Source organism: Ruditapes philippinarum, unplaced genomic scaffold (assembly GCF_026571515.1).
Source record: "Ruditapes philippinarum isolate M1 unplaced genomic scaffold, ASM2657151v2 ctg13049_1_1_1_1, whole genome shotgun sequence".
Classification (NCBI taxonomy): domain Eukaryota; kingdom Metazoa; phylum Mollusca; class Bivalvia; order Venerida; family Veneridae; genus Ruditapes; species Ruditapes philippinarum.
Window position 1 is genome coordinate 1 of NW_026865548.1, and position 26,758 is coordinate 26,758.

The 26,758-nt window shown below is 32.2% G+C and overlaps 2 protein-coding genes across 2 annotated transcripts; both read right to left on the minus strand.

Moving 5' to 3' along the window:
* Positions 1 to 141: 141 nt before the first annotated feature.
* LOC132729495 (E3 ubiquitin-protein ligase DZIP3-like) lies at positions 142 to 5,087 on the minus strand (the record flags this gene model as incomplete). The annotated part of the gene is given in 2 exon segments (XM_060715266.1): positions 142 to 546; positions 4,997 to 5,087. A coding segment is annotated over 1 exon segment (390 nt), but the record flags the coding sequence as incomplete, so codon positions are not given.
* A 1,833-nt stretch (positions 5,088 to 6,920) lies between these two features.
* On the minus strand, positions 6,921 to 23,427 carry LOC132729494 (E3 ubiquitin-protein ligase rnf213-alpha-like). Its single transcript, XM_060715264.1, has 14 exons — positions 23,256 to 23,427; positions 21,990 to 22,164; positions 19,424 to 19,524; positions 18,114 to 18,133; positions 17,170 to 17,401; positions 16,834 to 16,963; positions 16,475 to 16,561; positions 15,500 to 15,677; positions 14,607 to 14,835; positions 11,332 to 11,406; positions 10,722 to 10,913; positions 9,290 to 9,388; positions 8,739 to 8,938; positions 6,921 to 8,281 (listed from the first exon to the last, which is right to left on the minus strand). Exons 1-14 carry the CDS (start codon positions 23,289 to 23,291, stop codon positions 8,119 to 8,121), a joined length of 1,917 nt encoding a protein of 638 aa, XP_060571247.1. The 5' UTR covers positions 23,292 to 23,427; the 3' UTR covers positions 6,921 to 8,118.
* Positions 23,428 to 26,758: the final 3,331 nt, after the last annotated feature.

Genomic DNA, 26,758 nt, shown 5'->3' on the forward strand with positions numbered 1-26,758 from the left:
ATTGAAATAAATACAAAAATGTTTTATCGCAATTGACACACCGTGAACCTAGTTTTTATTTTAATTATTAATAAACATGATATGAAAGTGACTATAAAATGGAAATGTCTGTGAAATCTATTACATAAGGTATGTCCCTACCTCATTTCTTGAATCTCTTAAGCGGACAATGTCTGCCTCAACAGAATGGTCGTTTTGATGCGGTGTATTACCAAATCTCCATACAGGATCGTTCTCCTTCTTTGAGCACAAACATGTCCGGTGTAGTGCAACTAGCAGTGTAATATCATAATCTGCTGACGATGATGAACCAGACGTAGGATATAACAAGTCGTATTGTGTTTTTGTTAATGCATTTTTAGACCGGGCCCCAAGCAGGTTGTTCTTTTCTTCAGAAAGAAATGCTTTCCGGTGTGATGTACCTTTGTCAAATGTGTATTTTAAGACTAATGTACCTCCATCGACTATAAGACGAAGAATTTTCCAACTTCTTGTCTTGCCTACTGTCAGAACAAGGTTTTCAGCTGCCATTGTTTAACGGTAGCACTGCAATAATTTGTTAAAATAATTTTGAAAATCACCAAAAAGAAAACAAAAGTTGATACATAAACAAAATGCAGCGAAGTGATAGCGCTTAATATAATATAGTTTCTATTCTAGGACGAGTTTAATGAAGCATGCTTTTAATTTTTTGTGCTATTCTTTTCCATCACATGCTATTATACAGCTAGAAAATTCCCTAGAAATGACAAACTAACAGGTTAACGGGACATATTTTTATTGCGCATATATACATGAAATACTAAAAAAGTTTTTTAAAGAAAACAAGCGACATCATCTCATATGAGTTTAATTGTGTTAATGTTTACTAATAAATTCTAAACTTTACAAAATTTGGCGCAGTCAGTTTGTGTTACTAGTTAGCCGATTTACCAAATTAAATGTGTTACGATTCTTTTTAAAAACTTTATCCCCATTTGACATAATATGATTTTAAAATAAAGATCACATATAATTGAACTCTGTAGATACTTCCAACATAAAATATTTAAAAAAGAAGATCACTCCTGATTGGACTCTAAATATTTTCAGCATAAAATATTCCGAACAGAGTATCAATTTATAGCAATTTGCATGCATATATATACAATATCTTCATTCTTCCCATTTTCCCCTATCATATATACTTATTTCAGTTTCTAAAGATTTACAAGCGGGTGCAAAGCTAGATTGTTTTTCTTATTACACACCAGAAAAAAAGAATATTATAGTAAAGAGTGCTCCTACAAATGATTTTTTCTTTAAGAAATAAAATTCAAATTTCATATCTGAACTCGACTGTCAATGCCAATTAAAGGCTAATATCACATTTGTCCTTTTGTCACATTAGAAATAAGTGCTCTTTTGTCTACTTCAATAATGAACTTAATCCGTAAATAAATAACAAAGTTATGACAATTTAAGCGACAATTTAAGCGACTTTCAATAATTTGATCTCGACGATGAAAGTCAATTGAAGGTCAGTCATTTCAGAATAATTCAACTTGCTGGATTTGTCATAAGTGCTCTTTGTCCAAGAATGAATCATATCCATTAACACACTGCAAAGTTATGACAATCTAAGCAAATTTTAATAATTTAACTAAATATTCAAGGTCAATCAGAGGTTAAGGTCCAACGAGAAAAAAATCAACATGTCAGTTTTGTCATAAGTGCTCTTTTGACCAAGACTGAATCAAAGCTGTACATGAATAAGAAAGTTATGGCATTTTAAGCAAATTTCAAAAATAAATTATAAATATGAACTTGACAGTCAATAACGATAAAAGGTCAAGGTCAAATCAGAATAATTCAACATGTCGGTTTTGTCATGTGATCTTTTGTGCAAGTATGAACCAAATCTAAATAAAAAGGTGATGACAATTAAGGAAATTTCTAAAGAAGGTCACATTCTTGAATTCTTCTTAATTGTCATACCATTGTACATTACCTTAAGATTAAGATGGTCAAAGTCATATCGGAATAATTCAAAATGTTGGTTTTATCAAGTATGAATCAAATTTATAAGTAAATGACAAAGTTATGAAAATTTAAGCAACTTTCAATAATTTGACCCTGATGGCTAAAGGGAAAATAAATGTCCAGGTCATATCTTACAGATTTTGTCATAAGCAGTCTTTTGTGCCAGTATAATTATATCCATAAATAAATAACAAAGTTATGTCCAATTGTCACTGATTTACGTCAAATACAGGTCAAGTTCAATAAAATCTTCTTTGGTATCTAGGTCCAATAAATTGTTATGCACAAGTATGAAGGCAATTCATTTATTAAATACAAAGTTATAGCCAATTATAGCAAAAACAATAAAATAACAATAACTTGACCTTCATTATCAAGATTGTCTATAGTTCAAGGTAAATCAAGTTTGATCTTTTTAAGACATTGTCGTTAGGGAGTTGTGTTCAATTTTGAAAACATTCAATACATATATGATAAAGTTTTAACCATTTTTAGCTAAAATCAAGCAAAATTCAAATACATTTGCATTTGACCATGAAGGTCAAGGACATTGAAGAGTGAGGGTCAAGTTCAGTTTGGTCAAATTAAAGGCCTTGTCTAAAGGGTTGTTGTGTCCAAATATAACGGCAATCCAAATAAATAGATAAATACAACTACCGTTAAAATTTTCAGACGGCAACGGCAACAACACCTTGGCTTTAGCAATAGCTCTTTTGTTTTCTTTGAAAAAGTCGAGGTAAAAATATGGCTTTGTAATTCTGTTTGCACACGCCACATGTGCAAATTGAAATAATGCATTTATTCCGTACTCTTAATGTCAATGTCAATTTATTGATTTGAGATAATAAAGTGTGTTTTGTTCTGTTCAATTTATATAATTAAACGAATGTTATTTGAAAAGAACAAACAAACTACATGTACTTTAAAAAAACTTACCATTTAGATTTCCATCATACGTACCATAGGATTTTTTTCCGGAAATAAAACTAATTTAACTTTTTTATATAAACGACATGCTTATTTAAATGCTATGTTAAATCAATTGTGCATAACTTATTACATTGTCGTAATTATTAATTGGATGTCACGACACAACTTATTGCTTTTATAATATCATGGGAACCCATTACTTGTAGCTATTTATACTTGGAAATTCCGTCTCGTTCTTTTTTATACAAATATATTTTCAAAGAATTGAGCGTAAACAGAGAAGTGAAAAGTGAAACAATTCTACGAATTGGAAGAAGTCCCTTATTTTCACAGCCAATAACCTCTAATTATTTATATTTTGATTTTATATCCAGTATAAACTGGGTCTTTATTTGTTTCATCGTCTCATTGCATTATCGAATTTAACTTAAAAAACAGGCATATGAAGAAGAGTTTTATATACATCTATATAGTCTAAACTTTATATTTATATTTTTGATTGAAAACAATAAGATACATTTCAGAATATCTACGAAAAACTCTTACACTCATATTTAATACGTTCGTATTTTCCGCTTAGATTTCACCAACCTCAACCTTATGGCACAGGCACGAGTATCGGACCTGGGAAGAAAAAATATGACCAGATTGATAAAAAAACCTGTGTTCATCTTAAAAGTGTCAAAAAAAATGTAAATAATGATCCCCTTTAAAAATATACTATATGTTAAGAGAAGGCCGGAAACTCGAGCCTACGAGCAAGGGATTCATTTCCCGGGCCGTTGTGAAAACAATTGGCCAGACAATTAAAAAAAAACTTTATCACTATTTCACGTTTATATTAAGCTTCAAAATGAGGCCAATCCCAAGTCTCTAGCCCTTCCCGTTATTTTATTAAACACTAACCTATACATAATGTAATGGCGCACGATGGGAACCCATTATCTGTAATTATTTACGTTTGGAAATTCCGTACAGGCGACCTCCAATATTTTATTAAAGAAAATTAAAAACTAGACATAGATGCAAACTGCTGTATAGTATTTCGAACTTTATTTACAATAGCTTTCACGAATCATAACCTTAATTATCGTATTCAACTAAAGCAAAACTATCTGCAGAATTACCAACATTTTTGTCACAATGATACATAACACGATAGATTTCAATGCATTTATCATTATGTTTAGTCCTTCAATAGTACTTAGCTTCAGTTATTGACTATGTACGATCAACTGTACTTGACTTACCATATAAAATTAAATATGTAGTAATAAGCATGCTTTGACAAGACGACATTTGTCCTTGAACTTGTAATTTAGAGATTGAACAAATAACAATGTATTCTTTAATACACCTCCTGTTTGTGCATGACGTTTTAATTAACTTAATTGAATTTTTTGTGTGTAAATTTCTCATTTAATTATTACTATTATCATTATTACTATTCTAGTTTCGTTTTCTCAGAAAACCCCGTATATTGATTCAAATATACATCGAATCGAAACAATAAAACTTACGTCACTATCAAATAGTACTAATTCCAAATCCATCTAACTGGTAAAATATCCGAAAATATGTCTGCGTCAGCTATCCTTTTATCCATTCGTCTACAGTAATTTGGTTCGTCTAATATAATATTCAGGTAAGTTTTATTGAATGATAATATTGAAACGTCAATAAACTGTTTTAAGAAACAATACATCCATGCAAAATTTAAAAATTTATGTAAAGAATGCACGTTCGTAACTTACTTTGATGACGAACATCTAGCTGTTTGTTTGATTATAATGAGTTGTCTATTTACATTTATTCCAACGTGTCTATTTATAACTTTCCGCTCTGGTTGTCCTTATTTTAACCTTAATATATTTTCTGAAAATAAGAAAACTTATACTTTCACTTTCATTTTACTTAATTTTATTTGGCTGATTAGCGGACATGCTAATATCAAACATATGTAAATATTTGCAGAACAATGTTAAACAATTACAAAAATGTATATACAATAAGCTTTAAATACTCATAAATATAAAATGAATACCATCTATCACAGCAGAATATGTTTGTTTCATTTTGGGAACCCATTACCCGTAATCCTGCCACCAAAAATAGAACCCTTCTTTTGTGTTTCCCCATTACCTGCGTTTATTCATATTTGGAATTTCCTATGTGAACATTATAAATACATGTAGGGATTTTACTTATATTTTCATTTTTTTTTTTACAAAATGAGCCTGGGATGTACTGTTCCAGAATGAGCTAAGGCAACACTAAACTGGTTAAAACAGAAGCTCAAGGCAGATTTATCTTTAAAAATATTAAACTTTATTCGTCTTGCCAGTATTTCAATACATTTATTGATCTGTGACATGTGAACATTAACAGTCTAGTTATCCCCCTAAGCAGCATATAATTGTCATGTTTATAGTTCTACACAGGGACAACAAGAAAATTCCCTATAATATTAATTCCTAGGGGCATGATAATCTTTATAGCGGACAATAAGGCTATGCGCAAGTCAAAGAAAGTAAGTTCTAGCTAGCCGATGTATGTATACTCAGAAAAAAAAGAGCTTACATTGAAAGTGTATTATTAGCTCCTGTTACCTATTGCATCCGACAGGAACTTCTTCAATAAATTATGTAGAGGGCTACCATTTATTTTCCTTGTAATTGACTTGTCAATGAACTATATGTAGAAATGTCGCCCCCAACCCCATCTCAGTTTTTAACAGAATTTATACACACACAACTTTTTAAAGGGTTGCATAGGAATTGTATGTGTGTTTTGTATAAGATAATGTAACATTCCGGACGATGGATAACTAATGTCAAAAAGCCAGCACTTAGCACACAACAAAGCGTCAGATGAGCCAAAAATTAATTTTCGTGTCCACAAAATTTACCTAACGTTGGAAGCAACGGTTGTTGATGTGCTGTTCCCATTCTTTAATTATTCAAGATAAAAACACAGATATCTTATATTTAGCTCCATGATAAAAACGGTCATATAAATAAAGACAGACAGCAAATTTACTTGAAAATGTTTTATATAACACATCTTGCACCACAAATAATCATAATGGCATAAACTGTTTACAATATGAAAACAACATAAACTTAACAATAGAATGATTGCTCATTTATAACAATACTGGTCATATCCACCATGTTCTTTATCCTATAATAATCTTTATAATGTACAGTATTCAATAAATAACCACAGTGTGTCAGTCATATAGGGGGGTAGTTTCCTAACCATTGTTCCTAGACTAAACTACCTTCCTTCGCGCTAAACTACCAAAGCATCTCCTGGGGATCGAACTCACGCCAGAAAGGTAACTGGATTAGAAGTCATCTACTCTAACCCCTCGACTACGGAGGCGGGTTAATTATACATGGTGGTAGTCATATATATGTATTAAACAATCCTATTAATAATAAAAATGTTTTACATAATTCATAACTTACAGTATCTATTGAAGTCACTGTTTGAACAGTCATTTCAAATCTTAAAATATCAAATGTCATCTAATGTCTCTTAAAAAAATTATTGTCACCTTTTTTCTTATTTACATGTCTAGTCTTTAGCAGATACCCTTTTTATACATACATTGTATTATTTTGTAGATTTTAGAAAAAAAACTACAATATATATGACAAATGCCATCTTTCAAAGGAGTGTAGGACAAAAGGACTTTTGCCCGCCTTGTTAATTTCACAGGAGGGCTTTTGTCTGCCTTGTCATTTTCATGGGAGGACTTTTGTCCGCCTTGTCATTTTTTGACAGGATTGGCTTTAGTTCGAGAGGGCTTTTGTCTGTTTCCCCTTTCAAAGTTCTAGTGTAATATTGCATGTATTCCTAATTAGTAGGAAATGATATACAGAAACATCTTTATAATAAATCTATTTATATTAAATGGTTTACTTACATCATATTAAGAATGAAAAGAAAGAATTTTTATAAAACAAAAACAACACATGGCGAAAATAACAAATAAATTAAAAAGAAAAAAATAATACTGAGAAAATAAACTGTTGTCATTTCAAAAATAAAACAAACCCTTAACCATTATCACACTACAGATTAAAGCTGTTACTATCACTAGCATTTAAAAAATAAAATAAAATTATATGAAATTGCATTTCTAACATTAAATTTGCATTTTTACATATGCCAAAAAATACTAAATTTCATGTTATCTTTTCTTTTTTATTAATAAAAATTAACAGTCACTTTCATAAGAGTAACACTGGATAAGGTTGACAGAAAAACTACTTTCAAAAATGACTTTTCACTACAGTTTATGGCACTCATTGTATAAACATATTCATAAAGCATAATTTATAAAATTAAAAAAAAAATACATTAATTGTTAAATAACTGTATTAAGTATATATTACATAATATAATTATCTGAAAGGAATTTCAGAAATGATACATTTTAATCTCCATCATTTATCCATTGAACAAATATACTGACAAGCACATATTTGTTTTATTCCATCCAAACAACTAGCAATATTTTAATTGCTTATAAAACATAGGTAAATATAAGTTTATTCATCATAGTAATTTTGAAGATAACAAAAAGTATATTCATATTGCAATCCAAATAAGAAGATAAATCAGTAGTGTTAACCGTTTCAGTCTACTTGTGCCAATTAATGTCACTGTATATTGATTGAATCTTGTCATGGTCTAATGCCATACCTAATGCTATCTGGTGTTAACTTATTAATTTGTAAAATGTACTAAGAAATGAACTACATGTATATCATTATTTTTATAATTCATTTAAAGGCATATCATTATAAGTAGGATAATGTATAGATTTGTGAACATCATGTAAGAATTTTCCCAGATTGTGTTAAAATTAGATGGTAAAAGAAATGTCAATCAGATTTTGACCACATTGGTAAAAGTCAGAAATTTGCCTATAAATAAATCTATTATCAATTATCACATTATGCAAGAATATAATCTGGCCCCATAGTTTATCAAATTATGTAAGAATAGATAATTTGGCCCCATAGTTTGTAACATTATGTAATAATATATAATTTGGCCCCATAATTAATTACATTATGAAAGAATGTATAATTTGGCCCCATAGTTTGATGTACATGTATATAGTGTCAAAGACAGGAGTAATCCACATCTTCAGGCGTGGCCATTTCGTTTCTCCATTAAGATGTTGTAGCTACATATCCAGGTATGCACGCTATGTTTATACAGGATCTCCCTGGGAAATTCTCTTAATACAGCTGACTCTAACACAGGATTGTCCATTCCTCCTATATAAACAGACAGCCACTCTCCAAGTCTGCAAAAAATCATACACAGAATGTACAGTTTGTATCTATGTCTGAAATCCACCTTAAATCCACATGGTTCATGGTTTTTTATTTTTTATAAAGGAAAATAACGGTATACATTATAAAATGTTTTAAGTAAAATGGAAAAAAAACAATTGTGTTAACAAAGCAATTAGTATTTTAAACTAGACAAGGTAAATTATTCAGGCTGGTCTGACACTTGGGTGACATTCAGGGTAACTTGTAAAATATTAAGATGACTGATCATGAAATTAAATACCAAATGAATAGTATCACCCAAACAATTTGACACTACCTTCAATAAAAGTATACAAACACACATTGTTACCTAAGAGCAGAAACAGAATATGTCCTTCTAAATTTAATAGGTGTTAAACAGTTATTGGATTAAGGTAACGACATGCTGATTCCTAACATTAGTTTAGACCTTGATAAAAATCATACCTATGAATGGTTGTAACAGTATAATCATCATCCTCCGGGTTTTGTCTGACAGCAACAACTAACAGAATATACTCATGAAGTATTTCTACAAGCAGGTTTAGTTTTTCTATTGACAATTTCTTTATATAACCCCTGTATTCTGTCATTATCTCTTCTGGCAATTCCTCGTGGAACTCTTTTAAGACACTTTCAAATGTTGACTGGCAAATAAAAGAAATACAGTTATATCTTAGAAAAATAAAATATCAGTCGTTTTCAAGTTATGCTACGGACAAGGAAAAGTAACAAAGGGCAATAACTCTGCAATTAGTCAAGATGGAGTTATGGTTCTTGTGCACTGCACTTCCTCTCAATGCGCTTAACCATTGTATGAAGTCATATTGAATTCCAACCATTAGTCTTCAAGTTACAAGGAAAATGCAACGGACCGCTGGACCGACCGACCACCGGGTGACTCCTGTATACCCTCCCCCCCCCCCAAACTTCGTTTCGGGGGTATAATTATTTAATATTTAACAGAAATTTAGCTATGTTATGGAAGTTTGCTATACCTCTGCATTTTGTTCGTTGTCCACCATTTTCTTTGATTTCTGTAATGACAGAAGTAACCATAGCCACTGTGCATGTCTTAATTCACATGCCTGCTGGGCCTGAAATGATTATATAAAATACTCTAAAAGCAAACATATTTGGTAAAAAAATATTTTGAATATCTATACTGAACTGACAAGAATTTTTTTAACAAGAGCTGTCCGTAAGACAGCGCGCTCGACTTTTTTATTGCTTGCCAATAAAAAAAGTTTTTGCAGTAAAAGGCAATACAAGAATCTCTGTATTTTTAAAGTGAACAATGGCCATGAGCATTAAGATATTTAGTGAAGAATTATTTTACTGAATTGTGTGATACCCTTGAACACTGCAGCAAAGTTTGAAATGTTTAAGTCAAAAGAGGGCTGGTAAGAAAGAAAAAAAAACTGAGTTGAGCCTTAAATAAATTTAATAGTATTAAACCCACTTTGAGAGAATACATGGAGAGACTGACAACCTAAATCTAGTATAAATATAAATAAATAATAATGTGTTTGTAAAGTATTAATTATATGATTTGAAGACTAAAGTAGAAAGTGAACAAGTGGATAGGAATGAATTTTTTTAGATTTTTTAAGTTTTTTAGTGCTTGCCTATAATACAAAACATTGACAGTTAAGGGCCATAATTCAAATAAAATCTTTGACAGAATTACCTTCTCCTGGACATGTTTGGGAATCTTGATTGTAAACAAGTATTCCAACTTTCAAATTAATATCTCAAACAGTTCAGTCAAAAAGTGGACTGGTACTAAAAACTTAACCAAGATTCTAAGTCGATAAAAGGCCTTAATTTTTAAAACAAATCCTTGACAGAGTTACCTTCTCTTGCGTACAGATGGGGGTAATGATGTGAAATAGCATTAAAAGTTTCAAAGCAATATCTCAAAGGGTTAAGGCAATAAGTGGATTTTACCCATATTCAATGTATTTTCTAAGTCAAAAAGGGGCATAATTCTGTCAAAAACCTTGACAGAGTTATGTCCTCTTGTCTGTTGATGAAGGTCGTGATGGTAAACAAGTATGGTCAGTTTCAAAGCAATACCTCCAATGGTTTTGAAATAAAGTGAGGTGGTACAAAAAACTTAACCAAGCTCAATACACTTTCTAAGTCAAAAAAGGGCCATAATTCTGTCAAAAACCTTGACAGAGTTATGTACTCTTGTCTGTAGATGGAGGTTATGATGGTGAACAAGTATGGTAAGTTTCAAAGCCATACTTGTAATACTTCTGAAATAAAGTGGGGTGGTACGAAAAACTTAACCAAGGTGTGACGCCAACGCCGACGCCGACGCCGGGGCGAGTAGGATAGCTCCCCTTTTCATAGAAAAGTCGAGCTAAAAACGACAGCACTGTCTTTAAATGGGCGAAATATTATAGATAACTATATATTCACCTTTTGGCTAAGTATTGTGGTTTTCATTTGAAGTGTATTGCCCATGAATTCATGTAAAGTTTTCTCTGGTTGACCTCCTGTAGACTTGAGAAAACTTATTGTAATGTCTAGATTGTCCAGTGATGTACAAATATCTGGTAGCGTCTTTATCTCAGCACATATCTGAGTCTTAACTGCTGCACCAATTCTTTCCTGTAAACATAATCATACATTAAACTTGATGCTTACTTATATTCAATGTTTATATCTCATTATTTAAAACTAAATAATTAAAAAGAAATAGCAATATATTGTCACCTCAGTGCAGTAATGGGTAAACTTCTATTACTATTAAATTATATAAGAAGTTAACCTGTTACTGTTACTGATGATATAGTGAATAAGAAGCTTAACCATGTACAATGACAAACACCTTAAACCAGCCTGTCTACAGAAAACCCATAACCCATTCCCACCCAGGCAATTTCCTGCTTGTTTTATTCTTTCTTATTTTCAGATTTCTATGAACTAGGACAGTTCTCCTCACATTCTTGTCTCACCCTGATAATTGTGCAAGTGTACAAAGTTTTAATTCTTTTGCTATTGGAATTTCACAAATATCTATACTAACCTGAGTTATTTTCTCAGCAAGTTTTCTGAAAACTTCAGCATTAGTAAACTCTGTTCTGTATATCATTTGATCAATCTAAAATACAAAATGTGTGATAAAATACAAAATGTGTGATAAAATTGTATTCCTAACAAAGATACAAGTAGAAGTTCTAAACAAGAGCACCGCTAGGCGGAGCATTATATGCCCGAAAGTGTTTTTTTTCTTTACTAAGGATGAAGCATTTGTAAGACATTACATAAATTAAATAAAGTATTACCTCCTTCAAATAGCAATCCTCCTATAAAGTTTGAATATTGTGGGCTAAATGGATCTTCAGTTATGCTCTGGAAACTGTTTTTAGTTTCGAGGTAATAGCTACCTTGAACTTTGACCGTGTGACCCCAAAATCAATAGGGGTGTTCTATCCAATATGGACAATTATCCTATGAAGTTTCAACACTATGGGCCAAATAGAAATTAAGTTATGTTCTGAAAACTGTTTTCAGTTTTTTAAGTAATAGTGACCTTGACCTTTGACATTGTGACCCCAAAATCAATAGGGGTCTTCTACCCAATATGGACAATCATCCTATGAAGTTTGAATATTGTGGGACAAAAAGACCTTAAGTTATCCTCTGGAAACTGTTTTCAGTTTTAAGGTAAAAGTGACTTTGACCTTGTGACCCCAAAATCAATAGGGGTCCTTGACCCAATATGGACAATCATCCTGTGAAGTTTGAATACTGTGGGCAACATGGAACTTAAGTTATGCTCCAGAAACTGTTTTCATTTTAAAGTAATAATGACTTTGACCTTGTGACCCCAAAATCAATAGGGGTCTTCTACCCAATGTGGACAATCATCCTATGAAGATTGAACACTGTCGGCCAAATGGAACTTAAGTTATGCTCCGGAAACTGTTTTCAGTTTAAAAGTAATAATGACCTTGACCTTGTGACCCCAAAATCAATAGGGGTCTTCTACCCAATATGGACAATCATCCTATGAAGTTTGAATGTTGTGGGCCAAATGGAACTTAAGTTATGCTCCGGAAACCATGCATGCCTTTCATCTACACGCCCGTTTAACTCACAACGAGTGAAAAATGTCCATCGGTAAAAATGTTGTGAGCAACTTCCGTTCCTCGTTGTGAGCACCCATCTATGACGAGTGACACGATAAACAAGGTGAGTTTTTCATAATTTTTGAAGATTACAGACATTTATGTAAAAATATCGGAATGCAGTTAGCTAGCGATGTGTTTTCCGAGTATGCACATGTAAAGATATTGCCTGTTGGTGGACAATTCGATGGAAATACCGTGCGACGCAGTCACTCGGGGTAGCTGGAAAACTGGAGACAACTTCTCTTTGGACCTAATTTTACATTGAAAACGTCTATTCTGGTGACGTTTTGTGCATTCTAACCTAAAACAGATGCCCACAAGTTTTCAGCGTAAATTATTATCTGAAAGTCTTCGTAGAAACGAAGATATACTCTTTTTTGCTTTAATCCTCGTTGTGAGCACCATAACCTCGTTGTGAGCAAGACAAGCGCAGTGCTTGTCTGGTTTTAATATGTAATTCAAATGGCAAGAATACAATTTTCAATCTACCAAAAGCAATCAAAACGTTTTTGTACAATAGTTTTTCTTTGCAATAGTTCTTCTTTTTCTTTTTTCTTTTTGAAAATTATTCTTCATATTCACAAGTCATCAGATTAACAGAAGAACTAATCATTTGAGGTAAATCAGGTATTTTATTTCGTATACTCTAGTGTGGCACGAGTGAACATCACGGGGTGTTTATGAATATTTCAACAATTTCACAATCTGTGTGATACACACATACATGTGTTTATCCTGGGCTGAAGACTGACCAAGTTATGTAAAACAAGATCTATCACGGTAAGTTGACAATGCCCCTGAAGTGGTGCTTTGTCCTTTGATTAATGGACCAGATAGATTATTTGTTTTTGGACAATGAGATCTTCAAAGTGAAGGTAATTCAAGGTCAAGGTGAAATAAATATAGGTCAGCTGGAAGGTCTTGTCCAAAGGGGCATTGCGTCCAAATATGAATTAATTCCACCTACTTATAAAGAAGTTATGACCAATGTTAAAGTTTTTGGATGTTCTAGAAGGTCATTCACGGTACAGGGTAAAAAATGTACAGATCAGTTTGAAGGTCTTGCCTAAAGGGTGATGTTTCAAAATATGAGTAGAATCCGTATACTAATAAGGAAGTTATGACCAATTTTTAAGTTTTTGGACAATTTGATCTTCAAGGTGAAAGTCATTCAGGGGTCAAGGTCAAAAGAATATAGGATAGTTGAAAGGCCTTGTCCAAAGATGTGTTGTGCCTAAACATTATGCCAGGACATTATGGCCAATCTTAAATGTTTTTGGACAATTTGACCTTCAAGGTAAAGGCCATTCAGGGGTCAAGGTAAAAAAATACAGGTCCGTAGGAAGGTGCTAAGGATGTTGTGTTCAAATATGAATCAAAACCGTTTACTAATAAGGAAGTTATGGCCAATGTTAAAATTTTCGGACAGATTGACGGACTGACAGACGGACAGTTCAAAACTAATATGCCTCCCTTTGGGGTATGCACAACGTCTTGCAAAGAAATGCTGCTGTGCAAAAACGTTTTAATTGCTGTGGTAGATTGAAAATTATATTTTCACCATCTGAATAACATATTAAAACCATACACGCACTGCGCTTGTCTTGCTCACAACGAGGTTATGGTGCTCACAACGAGGATTAAAGCAAAAAAGGGTATATCTTCGTTTCTATGAAGACTTTCAGATAATAATTTACGCTGAAGACTTGTGGGCATCTGTTTTAGGTTAAAATGCACAAAACGTCACCAGAATCGACGTTTTCAATGTTAAATTAGGTCCAAAGAGAAGTTGTCTCCAGTTTTCCAGCTACTCCGAGTGACTGCGTCGCACGGTATTTCCATCAAATTGTCCACCAACAGGCAATATCTTTACATGTGCATACTCGGAAAACACATCGCTAGCTAACTGCATTTCGATATTTTTACATAAATGTCTGTAATCTTCAAAAATTATGAAAAACTCACCTTGTTTATCGTGTCACACGTCAAAGATGGGTGCTCACAACGAGGAACGGAAGTTGCTCACAACATTTTTACCGATGGACATTTTTCACTAGTTGTGAGTTAAACGGGCGTGATCTAATTGCAAACAGTTTTTTATACATTATTTCACTTAGGCTTTTAATGAACATATAACAAACATTTACTAATTTTATACATCATTTACCATTAACATTCTGCCAACTTCAATTCTTGACTTGGAAAACAAGAATCTGTCCATTAATTGTCTTTCTAAGGCAGCAAAATCATACTCTATCTTTGTCCCTTTACCCATCTCAAATGAATACTGGCAGTTAGCAAGCACTAAAGGTAAAATGTCGTGCTGGGGGTCGTAGCTGATAAGATGTGCTGATGTCACCTCTTTTGGGTTTACAATCGATATGCTGCCAGATTTGCTGTAGAAACAATTATATATAGAACTTTTTTATCACAATAGTTTCCTTTTTAAGTTGATTTAGTAGCAAAGTGCCATGACTGCCCTTAATAGCTCACCAAAGGATATGGTCTACATGTACAAGATTTAAATAACATTAGAAAATCCCCTTGTTCAGCAGACCAGCAACACTTGGGACTACACAATGATCACCACTGTACAGTTTCATCAAATTCTACCAAGTAATTAAGAAGCAGCTGTTGCTAAATGTTTTCCTATTTTTAGCTCTGACTGCCATTATATTTGATTAACTTTTTAAAGGACCGCCTTAAATCATTCCTGTATAGTTTCATTACTATTGGCTAATCAGTTTAGGAGGAGATGTAGTTGTAGCAATGTTAATGACAGACACTGGACATTCAGGTTTCATAATAGCTCACTCTGTGCTCTCTATTACTAACAATAATTCAATGTTCATGCTTTGCCAGGTAAACAGTCTTAAACTTCTTTTACTTTTTTTTTTGTAAAATATATAAATACACTGCAAAAATATGTTTTTACTTACACTCACTAACACATTATAAACTTTTTTTTGCCTTATTGACTCTAAGAAAATGTTGATATAATTCTTTCAAATTTAAATTAAAATTGATAAAATCTACCATATTGGTTTATCAGAAACTTACCTATGAGCTTCTTTCAGGTATTTATCCAAGAAATCATTTTGTTTCCTCATCAAAAAGTCTAACAGAATGTAGGAACAAAGTCCTGCCTCTTTCATTGTTGGTAACAAGACAGATACTGAAGTATTGTCTGTGATACGTTTACTACAGTATTCCTCAGAAACTTTCATTCCACCTGATTCTATTGGACACAACAAAAAACAGAATACACATTCAAAGATACATATTTCATATTTCGATAATGTCAAAGAAAATGTAGCTGCAGCAATCATCACTTTCATATTCATATAAGTTTATAATACTAAGTGTGTCACTTTAATTCAATAACCCTTACAATAACTTTAATTGAAATACAATCATATAAAAGAGATTACTTTAAGGGTGAAGAAAGGTAAAGTAGGATATGTAAAATATTTCTTTTTATAATTGTTTTTCCTCTGTAGCATAGTCAGTGATAAAGCACTTGTTAATTTAGTAACAAACTTTGTTTATAATTTTACAAATAGGCACTAAAATTATTTCATCAAAGGGTAAAAATTGTTTTATAAAATATGTGTTTCCAATAATAAATTTTTACATCATGAGCAAAATTATTACAAAAGTTTTACCACATGCCATCACTTAGTTTCAATGTATCTTGCATATAACATGTCTCTTAATGGTAAATATTTCAGGTCAGACACAATGTAAGATCCATTAAGAAAATCTACAGAGCAGAGATATAATTGACATCCAGATATGGAGCCAGAAAGAAAGTACAAAATTGAAATAAAATGCCAATAAAAATGTTGGCAGCCATAATAAAGCCATTTGTACTTGTAACTTTTTCATTTGACTGAATCAAGGTTTGATCACATCTTATTAATTTTGGTGATTATGAATTTTTTTTTTTGTAATCATGACTAAACATATTTAAACTGATAATATAGGTTTGTAAAATCGGCTCTTTTGCTGTTGGTATTTCTAAATCATACTTACCATATAACATCAGTGATTCTCTGACTAATTCCCAAGCATCTGCAAAATCTTGTATCAAGTCATTGGTTTCCATACCAGCTATTCCATCTATAAAATATACAATTTAAGTCATTTCAGAGAAACTGGTCTTGTAATGAAGCTGATCTATCTCTTAAAGTGATTCATACTTTTATGACTGTACTTAGGTACAAGTACTAAGTACAGATATTTCTAGGTCTAATCCAGTCTCACATTGATTCATGGCCATCAACTCTAAAATATTTAAACAGTAATAACTCAATCATAAACCTTGGTTTTACAGATTTGCCACATTACTATGAAGGCTAAATGACTAGAAAATGTATTATTTTACTACATACCTCTCTTTAATTGAGCAACAGTTATTTGTGATGCCTCAGTTTTGTCTAGTTTTCTCTGGTATTTCTGGAACAAAGCTCGATGTAGACGTAGAATACTGGGAATGTAACGTAGAGCTCTCAAATGATGATCCTGAAAAAGGAACATTTTATATTTACTAGTCCAAGGTGTTAACCACTAAGCCCCTCCACCATCAGGTTTGAGATCCCCAATATTGTTTTCGCTTTAACTGTTTCTGCTATCATATTCTATGTAGGATTAAATAAATTCTACTTTACAGTTTTCATTCTACCATATGGTGCAGTTTACATAATAATACCATTGCAACAACATTGTACCTCTTTAAGGAATAGTTGTAGAACTTTATGTTGCTGTTGTGATACTTTAGCTTCAACTTCTTGTCTAAGATGTTGTAGAGATATAGGTGTTCTATAACGCCAGACTCTTGGAATGTCTTCAAGAATTGCTAGATTCTCTTTCTCCACATTGGTGTCAGACTCTGCCTCATACAGTAGACAGAGTAGAGGGTCTGCTCCTGTTACAATTACAAGAAGTGGACATTTGTGTATACTTCACTATAATGAAATATAAACTATATTCTAAAAAGTATCTTTTTCTGTATATTTGTTTGATAAAAACAACAGGTCTTCACAGGTAGTGACCAATATGGGAGTGATATACAGTATTTGAATGATATTTGACTGTTTTCTGTGAATATGGAAAAATTTCTCACTAACAGTGATCATATCTAAATAAACATTTATTTTCATGTATTGAAATATGAAAAAATCTTACATAAATGAAGTACATATTCATTAAAAAGAAGCAATTATCTTAATCATACACCATTTTAGATATACCTAATCAAAATAATGTTAAAATCCCTGTTAGTGTTAATATGGACCTTGGTTAGTGACCTCTTACTATGCTCTCATATAAATGTGGAAAGTGTAAACTCATTTCCTTCTGTAGTGTTTGGAAATACATACTTGCAAATACTTACCCAAACTTGCAAAAACTTAACTAAACTTAACCAAACTTAAAGTGTGATGCTCATGCCTGGGTTTGTTCAATTAAGCTCTCCCTATTCTTCGAATAGTTAGGCTAATAAAAACATGCTGAAATCAAGTAAACTAATACTAGAACATCATTTTCAGTCAAAAGCAAATCTACATTATAAAAGTTGAATGTAGTGTGTGAAAGATTTCCTATAACTTTTACAATAAGAACAAACCTAATCTAACTTTTACAATAAGAACAAACCTAATCTGTGGTTATGAACTAGAAGATATTTTCAATGTTCTAAAAAAAAAACAAAAAACAAACAATACATATAGAAACATATTATATAAATATAATAATTTTATATAAAACAAGAGCCATGTCAACATGGCCATCCCCCGCCGTATGTGTTTGCTCATTGGAAGAATGTATATGTAGTAGAGCAGAATAATTCAATTTTAAGAGGTCTTTTGATAATGAAAACTGATGGCTGAAGTGATTACAGATTTGAAACCTATGTGAATACTGATGGCTTAAAATAACAAAGGGCAATAACTCAAAAATTATACAGGGTAGAGTTATCATTCTTGTGCACTGCATTCTTTCTCAATGAGATCCATCCACCTATGAAGTTTCAAGTTTATACCTCCAATACTTTTTGAGATAAGCTCTGGACAAAATAGTAATAAAAAGAACAAAGGGAAATAACTTAAAAATTGTATAGGGAAGAGTTATCATACTTGTGCACAGCATTCCTCCTCAATAAGATCTATCCATCTATGACATTTCATGTTGACATCTCAAACACTTTTGTGTTATGCTCCACTCAGGTGAAAAATTAAGTATGAAAAATAACAAAGGGCAATAACTCAAAAATTATGAAAGGTAGAGTTATCATTCTTGTGCACTGCACGCCTCCTGAGTGAGATCTATGCACCTTTGAAGTTTCATGTTGATATCCCAAAGGCTTTTTGAGTTATGCTCTGGACAAAAATTAATTTTGAAATTAAACAAAGGGCAATAACTCAAAAATTATGCAGGGTAGAGTTATCATTCTTGTGCACTGCACTCCTCCTCAATGAGGTCTATCCACCTATGAAGTTTCAAGTTGATACCTCAAATACTTTTTGAGATATGCTCCAGACAAAAATGTCGGACGGAAGGACGGACGGACGGAGACAATTTCTATTATGTAAGAATACTTCTGAATAATAATAAAATCATGGATTTAAACAAAGATTAGATTAAATAAATACTGCAATAGTGGATTATATAATTGAATGATTATAGGTTCTTATTATTGAACAAGTTGAATTAATTTAGAAATGAAGCTTATTAATCGCACATACAAATAAGAACAGTTTAGGATTAAAAGAATCACTTTTTCATTGACACGTCTATAATATAATGCTCACACTTAGCACATCTTTACGCTATGTTTATTTAAAGCAAATGATATCACATCAAAATATCTGCACAGCCATGCAAAATTGTTTTTACAAAAGTTTCTAAAATGGCACAGTATGTGATTAAAGATAAAATATGTGTTACAATATAAAATATCTTAAATAAAATCAGATTTAGATTCACCTGTAATGATGTTTGTAGAAAATTTGCACAGAAGCTTTTCTCCCATTCATTTCTTCCACTTTTTGATGATAATTGACTAACTTCATCACTAACATTATTTCCTGCAAATTATTTAATTTCAATGTGCAACAGTGTTTTTGATCCTATGAGTAACGAAATGCAAAAGTTTAGTATTCTTTCTTTAATAAAGGCATCTCATATATAATAGCCTCTTGTTTAAATTAAGAATAATTTTTGAACAATATCAAATAAACAATTTCAAGAGTGTAAAGCTATATATCTCTTCTCAAACAGAATATAAAGGTTTCTTACATTTAACAGCCAGACTGGTTTATACAAAATGAGCAGAATACAAAGAAAATGCATAGAAAACTAGAAATGTGTCCATAGGACACAGATGCCCCCACACGCCACTGTTCTGTCAATCTAATGACTCTAGGTCAAATATTTTTTGGACTACATGTGCCACAAGTCAACAAAGGGCCATAATTCTGTTAAATTTGGTCGCAGCAAAAATTCCTTACTTTACTACCATCTACACATTAAGGTTGTTAATCCCTGGAAGTTTAAGCAAAATCTGCCATCCGGTTTAAGAGGAGTTGCGTTCACAAAATTTCTACATAGTATACTGTATATAATGAAAAAATCAAAAAAGGGCCATAATTCTGTTAAATTTGGTTGCAGCAAAAATTCCTTTCTTTACTACCATCTACACATTTAGGTTGTTCATCCCTGGAAGTTTAAGCAAAATCTGCCATCCGGTTTAAGAGGAGTTGCATTCACAAAATTTCTACATAGTATATAGTGAAAAAATCAACAAAGGGCCATAATTCTGTAAAATTTGGTCGCAGCAAAAATTCCTTCCTTTACTACCATCTACACCTGAAGGTTGTTCATCCCTGTAAGTTTAAGCAAAATCTGCCATCTCGTTTAAGAGGAGTTGCGTTCACAAAATTTCTACATAGTATATAGTGAAAAAAATCAACAAAGGGCCATAATTCTTTAAATTTGGTCGCAGCAAAAATTCCTTCCTTTACTACCATCTACACATTAAGGTTGTTCATTCCTGTAAGTTTAAGCAAAATCTGCCATCCGGTTTAAGAGGAGTTGCGTTCACAAAATTTCTACATAGTATCTAGTGAAATAATTTACAAAGGGCCATAATTCTGTTAAATTTGGTCGCAGCAAAAATTCCTTCCTTTACTACCATCTACACATTAAGGTTGTTCATCCCTGTAAGTTTAAGCAAAATCTGCCATCTGGTTTAAGAGGAGTTGCGTTCACAAAATTTCGGGACGTACGGACGGACTGACGGACGGACAAGTGCAACGCTATATGCTCCCACATTGTGGGGGCATACAAATTCTGATTAAATGAAATAAAATATTAGAAAGTACATGTACATTGATAATATCTTTAACAAGAGGGCCATGATGGCCCTGAAGTCGCTCACCTGTATATAGGCCCACAGAGCGAGGCCAGTTTAAACCCCCTGGCAGGGCTTTTATTTGAACAAAATTAGTAGACACCCATTAGAAGATGTTTCATGCTAAACATCTAAGGTCTAGCTCGTTGAGTTTTAAAAAAAAAGATTTTTTAAGTTTTTACTATACACATATAGTTAAAAGCAATGACATCCCTAGGGCGGGGCCAGTTTTGACCCCAGGGCTTTTATTTGAACAAACTTTGAAGACACTCACTAGAAGGTGTTTCATGCTTAATATCTAAACTCTAGCTATTTGTTTTTATTCAAAGAAGATTTTTAAGTTTTTGCTATACACATATAAGGAAAATTAATGTCCCCCGGGGCAGAGCCAATTTTGACCCTAGGTCTTTTCTTTGAACAAACTTTGAAGACACTAACTGGAAGATGTTTCATGCTTAATATCTAAACTCTAGCTATTTGGGTTTTTTCAAAGAAGATTTTTTTAAAAAACTTTTGCAATACACATATAAGGAAAATCAATGACCCCCGGGACAGGGCCAATTTTAACCCCAGGGCTTTTATTTGAACAAACTTGATAGACACCCATTAGAAGATGTTTCATGCTAAATATCTTAGCTCTAGCTCTTTGGGTTCTTTAAAAGAAGATTTTATAAGTTTTTACTATATGCATATAGGGAAAATCAATGACCCCCTGGGGCGGGGCCAATTTTGACCCCAGGGCTTTTATTTGAACAAACTTGATAGACACCCATTAGAAGATGTTTCATGCTAAATATCTTAGCTCTAGCTCTTTGGGTTTTTTAAAAGAAGATATTTTAAGTTTTTTCTATGTGCATATAGGGACAATCAATGAGTTCTGCATGGAATTAAATTCTTTGAACAATTTTTAAAGGTGACCACCAAAGGAACATTCCTGTGAAGTTTGGATGAAATTGGCTCATCGGTTTATGAGGAGATGTCATTTAAAGTAAAAGTTTATGGACACCGGACGGACGCCGGACTGACGCCGGACGAAAAGCGATCACAAAAGCTCACCCTGTCACTTTGTGACAGGTGAGCTAAAAATCCCTACACATAAAGATATGCTATAGGAAATATAAATGATAATGAAAATATCACCTTCATTATAGATCTTCATAACATGGTCTATAATTGTATGCATGAGTAAGAAAACATCATCAACACTTCTACCAAGTGCTCTATGTATATCATCTATATCTTGTTGTATATGTGCCCATAAAAACTCCTCTACTTCATTTATATCAATGTCTGGTTTTATCAAAGACTGCACACCCTAAAATATTTTCATTTGTGTTTTATATAATGTAATTTCCACACATTTTATCAAAATTTATATCAAATAACACTCTATGTTCAATGTATTAAAATTACATTTATACATATGTACATGTAGTTACTTCACTTCAATGTCTATTTTTCGTAGCAGTGACCTTGACACTAGGGGGCAAAAAAGCATTCCCAAGTGACATGTTCACATAAGCTTGCCATACAACAAGCTTAATAACCATAATTATCTTATTCTGAAACTTTGGTAATGGACTGAAAACTGTTTTTCTATTTCTCGTAACAGTGACATTGACCATGTAGGGCCTAAAAACAATCTCAAGAGACCTTGATAATATAAGTTTGATTGCAATCAGTCCATCTCAACCATATTCCTCAACCAGAAAATGTCTGTTTGACACCTTCATCAATCTAATATGGATTTTCGACATTGAAAACTTTTTTTAATAAAAAAATGTCAGAATGACACATATGCCCCTATCCACTTACCTTTGATTGGTAGTAGGAATAAATAACCATTATGTAAGTCACAGAGAAACTGATTACTAGTATGTAATGGTATGTGTTTATGAATAAACAATAATAATACAACAAAGTTGGAAATTGTAAAAGGTAAAGAGAGTTAACAAAGGTGGTTTAGTAAGTATAAGTTTAACAAAGAAATATTAACAGAACTATCAACATGGAAACAGTTTTGGCATACAAGGTCACAGCAACCTTGACCTTTAACCCCTAAAGTCCAAAAGTAATAGGGGTCATCTACAGCCCAAGACAAATGCACCTATGAAATTTGAGAGCTGAGCACCCACAAAAAATTGTGTTGTCGAGATAATGGTCTGACACCAATTTAGCATACAAATTAGGTCAATGTGAAGTTTAGAACAGCATCAAATATTCTCAGTTTCAAACAGGATAAATAGAGTTGCTTCTTTCTATGAATATTGACAAAATTTCACTTACAAATGATTTTTATTATGTTTTCCCACAACCTCAGATAACTGGAAAATCTGAAACACTTGCTTTTTAATGAGATAATAAATGCCTACATTCAGTGAAAATGAACTAATATTCATTATATACCTGCAGGTCTTTTCCTACACCAATAAACATAGACATGTGTAGAATAAGCCTTATAATAACAGTGTTGGTGAGGGTCAAGGTCCTCTCAGGTATCACATCTTTACCTCTAGCCTGAGCCCATCCAAGAATGTAACTAGTAAGCGTACTGTCCCTCCTAAAAAAAACAATCTGAATTTATTCAATGCAACATTTTATAACAAATTTTATACAGTAAACTTCACTTATAGCGAACACGGTTATAGCGAACTTCCGGTTATAGGGAACAATTTATTTTGGTCCGAATTTTGGCCTTCTTTATTTAATATAAAAATATATGGTTATAGCGAACACGGTTATAAGGAATTATCGCTTATAAGGAACTCATTTCTTAGTCCCAATTTAGTTAATAGTACAGAAAATTACACTTTTATAACGAACTCCAAAATATTGGCTATCCGTAAATAGATCCCGCATGATTAAAACTCGGGCGAATGTACCGTTGTATGTACATTTGTATAGTTTTCTATTTTGGATATATTTAGCATGAGCTCTTTTCACCAAGATAAAACGGTTATTTATTTTTTTTCTTCAATAGTTTTGCTCAAATAAATAAATTATAATAATTTATAATCGGTTTTCAACATTATCATGCATGCTTGCAAGCATGATCCATTGCAAACTGCTAAGTACGCTTGATTTAAATGAAAAGTAATCTATATCTGACATTTATTTAGTAAAAGTCACCCTTAAATTATAATAGAAGATATTCAATATAAAAGTAAGGAAAAATCGAAAATCTTGTTTATTCTCAATCATGGAAAGAAAACAAAATTAGTTTAGAAACAAAATATTATATTTTATGTGAAATTGAGATAAGGAGTAAACTAAAACTGAAATAGCAATGATTTTCGAATTCCAAAAAGTACGCTCTCGGGTAGTGTGTCTAAAATATAAATAAATGACTAATATTTCTATTTCTTAATCAAATTCTCTTCAAAAATGGCGGACAATGGTAAACAATCAGTTTGTTATATGTAAATCTGTTCGCTATAAAAACTCCTGATACAACGAACTAATTCGCTATATGCTTACAAGGAACTCCGGATATAAGGAACAGGTTTTGAATGTCCCAGTGAGTTCGTTATAAGCGGAGTTTACTGTATCTACATTTATGCTCACTGAACATTAAAGGCACCAGAGTCAATTGTAACCAATTCCAAGGACAGTTTAGAAAATAACTAGGGCAATGAGCCAAGTTTTTACTGTTTTTCCTTGCAAGGCCTGGTCTTTGTGATGGCTTTGTTTTTGCACAAAATATAAGGAATAATGTCCTGTCCAAATTTTTCATTATTTCCACAGTACTGGGCATAAAGAAAATTCTACCATCAGACTGTCCTACACAGTGGCTTTAAAAATCTTTTTTTTTACAAGCAAAAACCAAGTTAAATTTTATCATTTTGATTTCAAAATCTCTTAAATTCACAATGCAAAGTTCCAAACAAATTTTGGAACAAATATGCACAGCTAGAATAGAGGAGTTATCTTAATATTTGTGACTACATTTGAGGATAAATAATATTATTACAAGTATGAGCTTTGATAACTGAATGGTACTATTGCAGGGTGGCAAAATATAATGATGTTAGGATTTAGATTAATTTTTCTGAAACTTAAAGCATGCAAAACTACCCTATTTCAATAAACATGAAATTAATGGAACAAGAGACAAATTTTGTGTCATGAACGCAAAATTAAAGATCATGGCACAGCCCAGTTTCCTTACTTTAAAAATGTGTTTTAAAAGGGTTTAAGTTAACAGTCCTCTATTTCAATAAAACTTGGATTGTTCACAGAGTAATGATTTTCAAGAAATAAAGCAATTTTTTAAAACTTACCCTGTGTCTTTGGTATTTTCTGGCTTCCTACAAACATGTGATCTTCCACCCTATGAAGCCCCGCATTTACAATTTTGGAGACTACTATGGGTCCTACCACACTAGATGCATACAAAAAAATAAATAAATTTTTATTTTGTACCTTTACATCTTAACACCCAATATTATTTCCCTAAGAAAATTTCCAAGCCAGGTCACACTTTTATGAGGCATGCAAAAATCTTAAATAAAGGTTTTCATTTTCAAAGTCCCCTTTTTAAAGGCTTTTTTTATAGATTTTAATTTTTTGTTTCCAAAAAAAGACACAGTTTTTTAAAAAACCCAGAATTTTTTGGCCATTTGCAACTGAAAACTTAATGGGCCAACCAGAATTAAAAAGCCCGGTACAAAAAAATAAACCCCAAGCCCACATTAGCCTTTAAAACAAAATTCCCTAAGTTGTGTGTTTTGGGGATACAATTTTTTGTTAACCCAAATTTAAAAAAACATTTGCCCATTAAAAACATTTGGGGTTTTCCCCTTTTTTTTCATTTTGGGCCTTTCAATTAAAATTCTAAAATGTAAAAAGACAAATAAAAATAGAAATGGGAGAAATCATTTAAAAACATAAATTCAGTAAATTTATTAGGAAATCTTTTTCATTTTTAAAAATTGTTAAAAAAATAAATTGAGAAATTTTAAAAATAATTCTTATAAAAAAACATACATCTTCCAATAACATATGGATGACCATTTGGACAACCTGAAAAGAAAACAGATACTACATGAAGAAATTTTTCGATAAATAAATGTGCTCAAAAATGATAAAGGGTTAAGATAATATATTTGTTTTCTTTAAATTGATTTATGTCTATACATAGAAATATTTACTCAAACTACAAGAACCATATTGTATGGGGGCTCTGCCAAACTACCTGAAAACCCAGATAAAACATTTCAAAATTATGACGGTTATCATCAATATTGACATAATGTGATATTTCTTTTGAATTTTCAAATTGTCTCTTTCTTAACAGGGAAATGACAATTGACCAAGCAAACTGAGGATATACATACTACACTATGTCTCAAGATGGTGAATATTTGTATGATTAATATTAATCACAAAAATCCCTCTATGCAAACTAGAACTGCCACTATCATGGCGTGAATACCCCCCGCATACCACTTTGTCAGAAGTCAACAGTGGCCATTTAAGAAGCTCAAGGACAACCTCCCTGCCAAATCTGAGGTTACTAAGCCAGTGCATTGCTTAGTTATGTATTCTACATGCTTCAAAATGTGAAAATGTCAAAATCAATAACATTGCGGACAGGACATTCATTTAGCAATTGAGAAGAAAAGCTTTTTTTTTTTGTCAAGGTCCCTGTGATCCTTGACCTTTGACCCAGTGACCTCAAAAATCAATAGGGGTCACCTTATAAGTCCATGATCAAACATCCAATAGGCCCAAATATGAAGACTGTGGGTCCAAAGGAATCTTAAGTTAATTGGTGGACAAACTTTTTGAAGTCAAAGTCCCTAATGACCTTGACCTTTGATCCAGTGAACCTCAAAATCAAAAGGGGTCATCTACTAATCATGACTAACCGCATTCCAAAATATGAAGACTGTGGTCATATGGAAAAA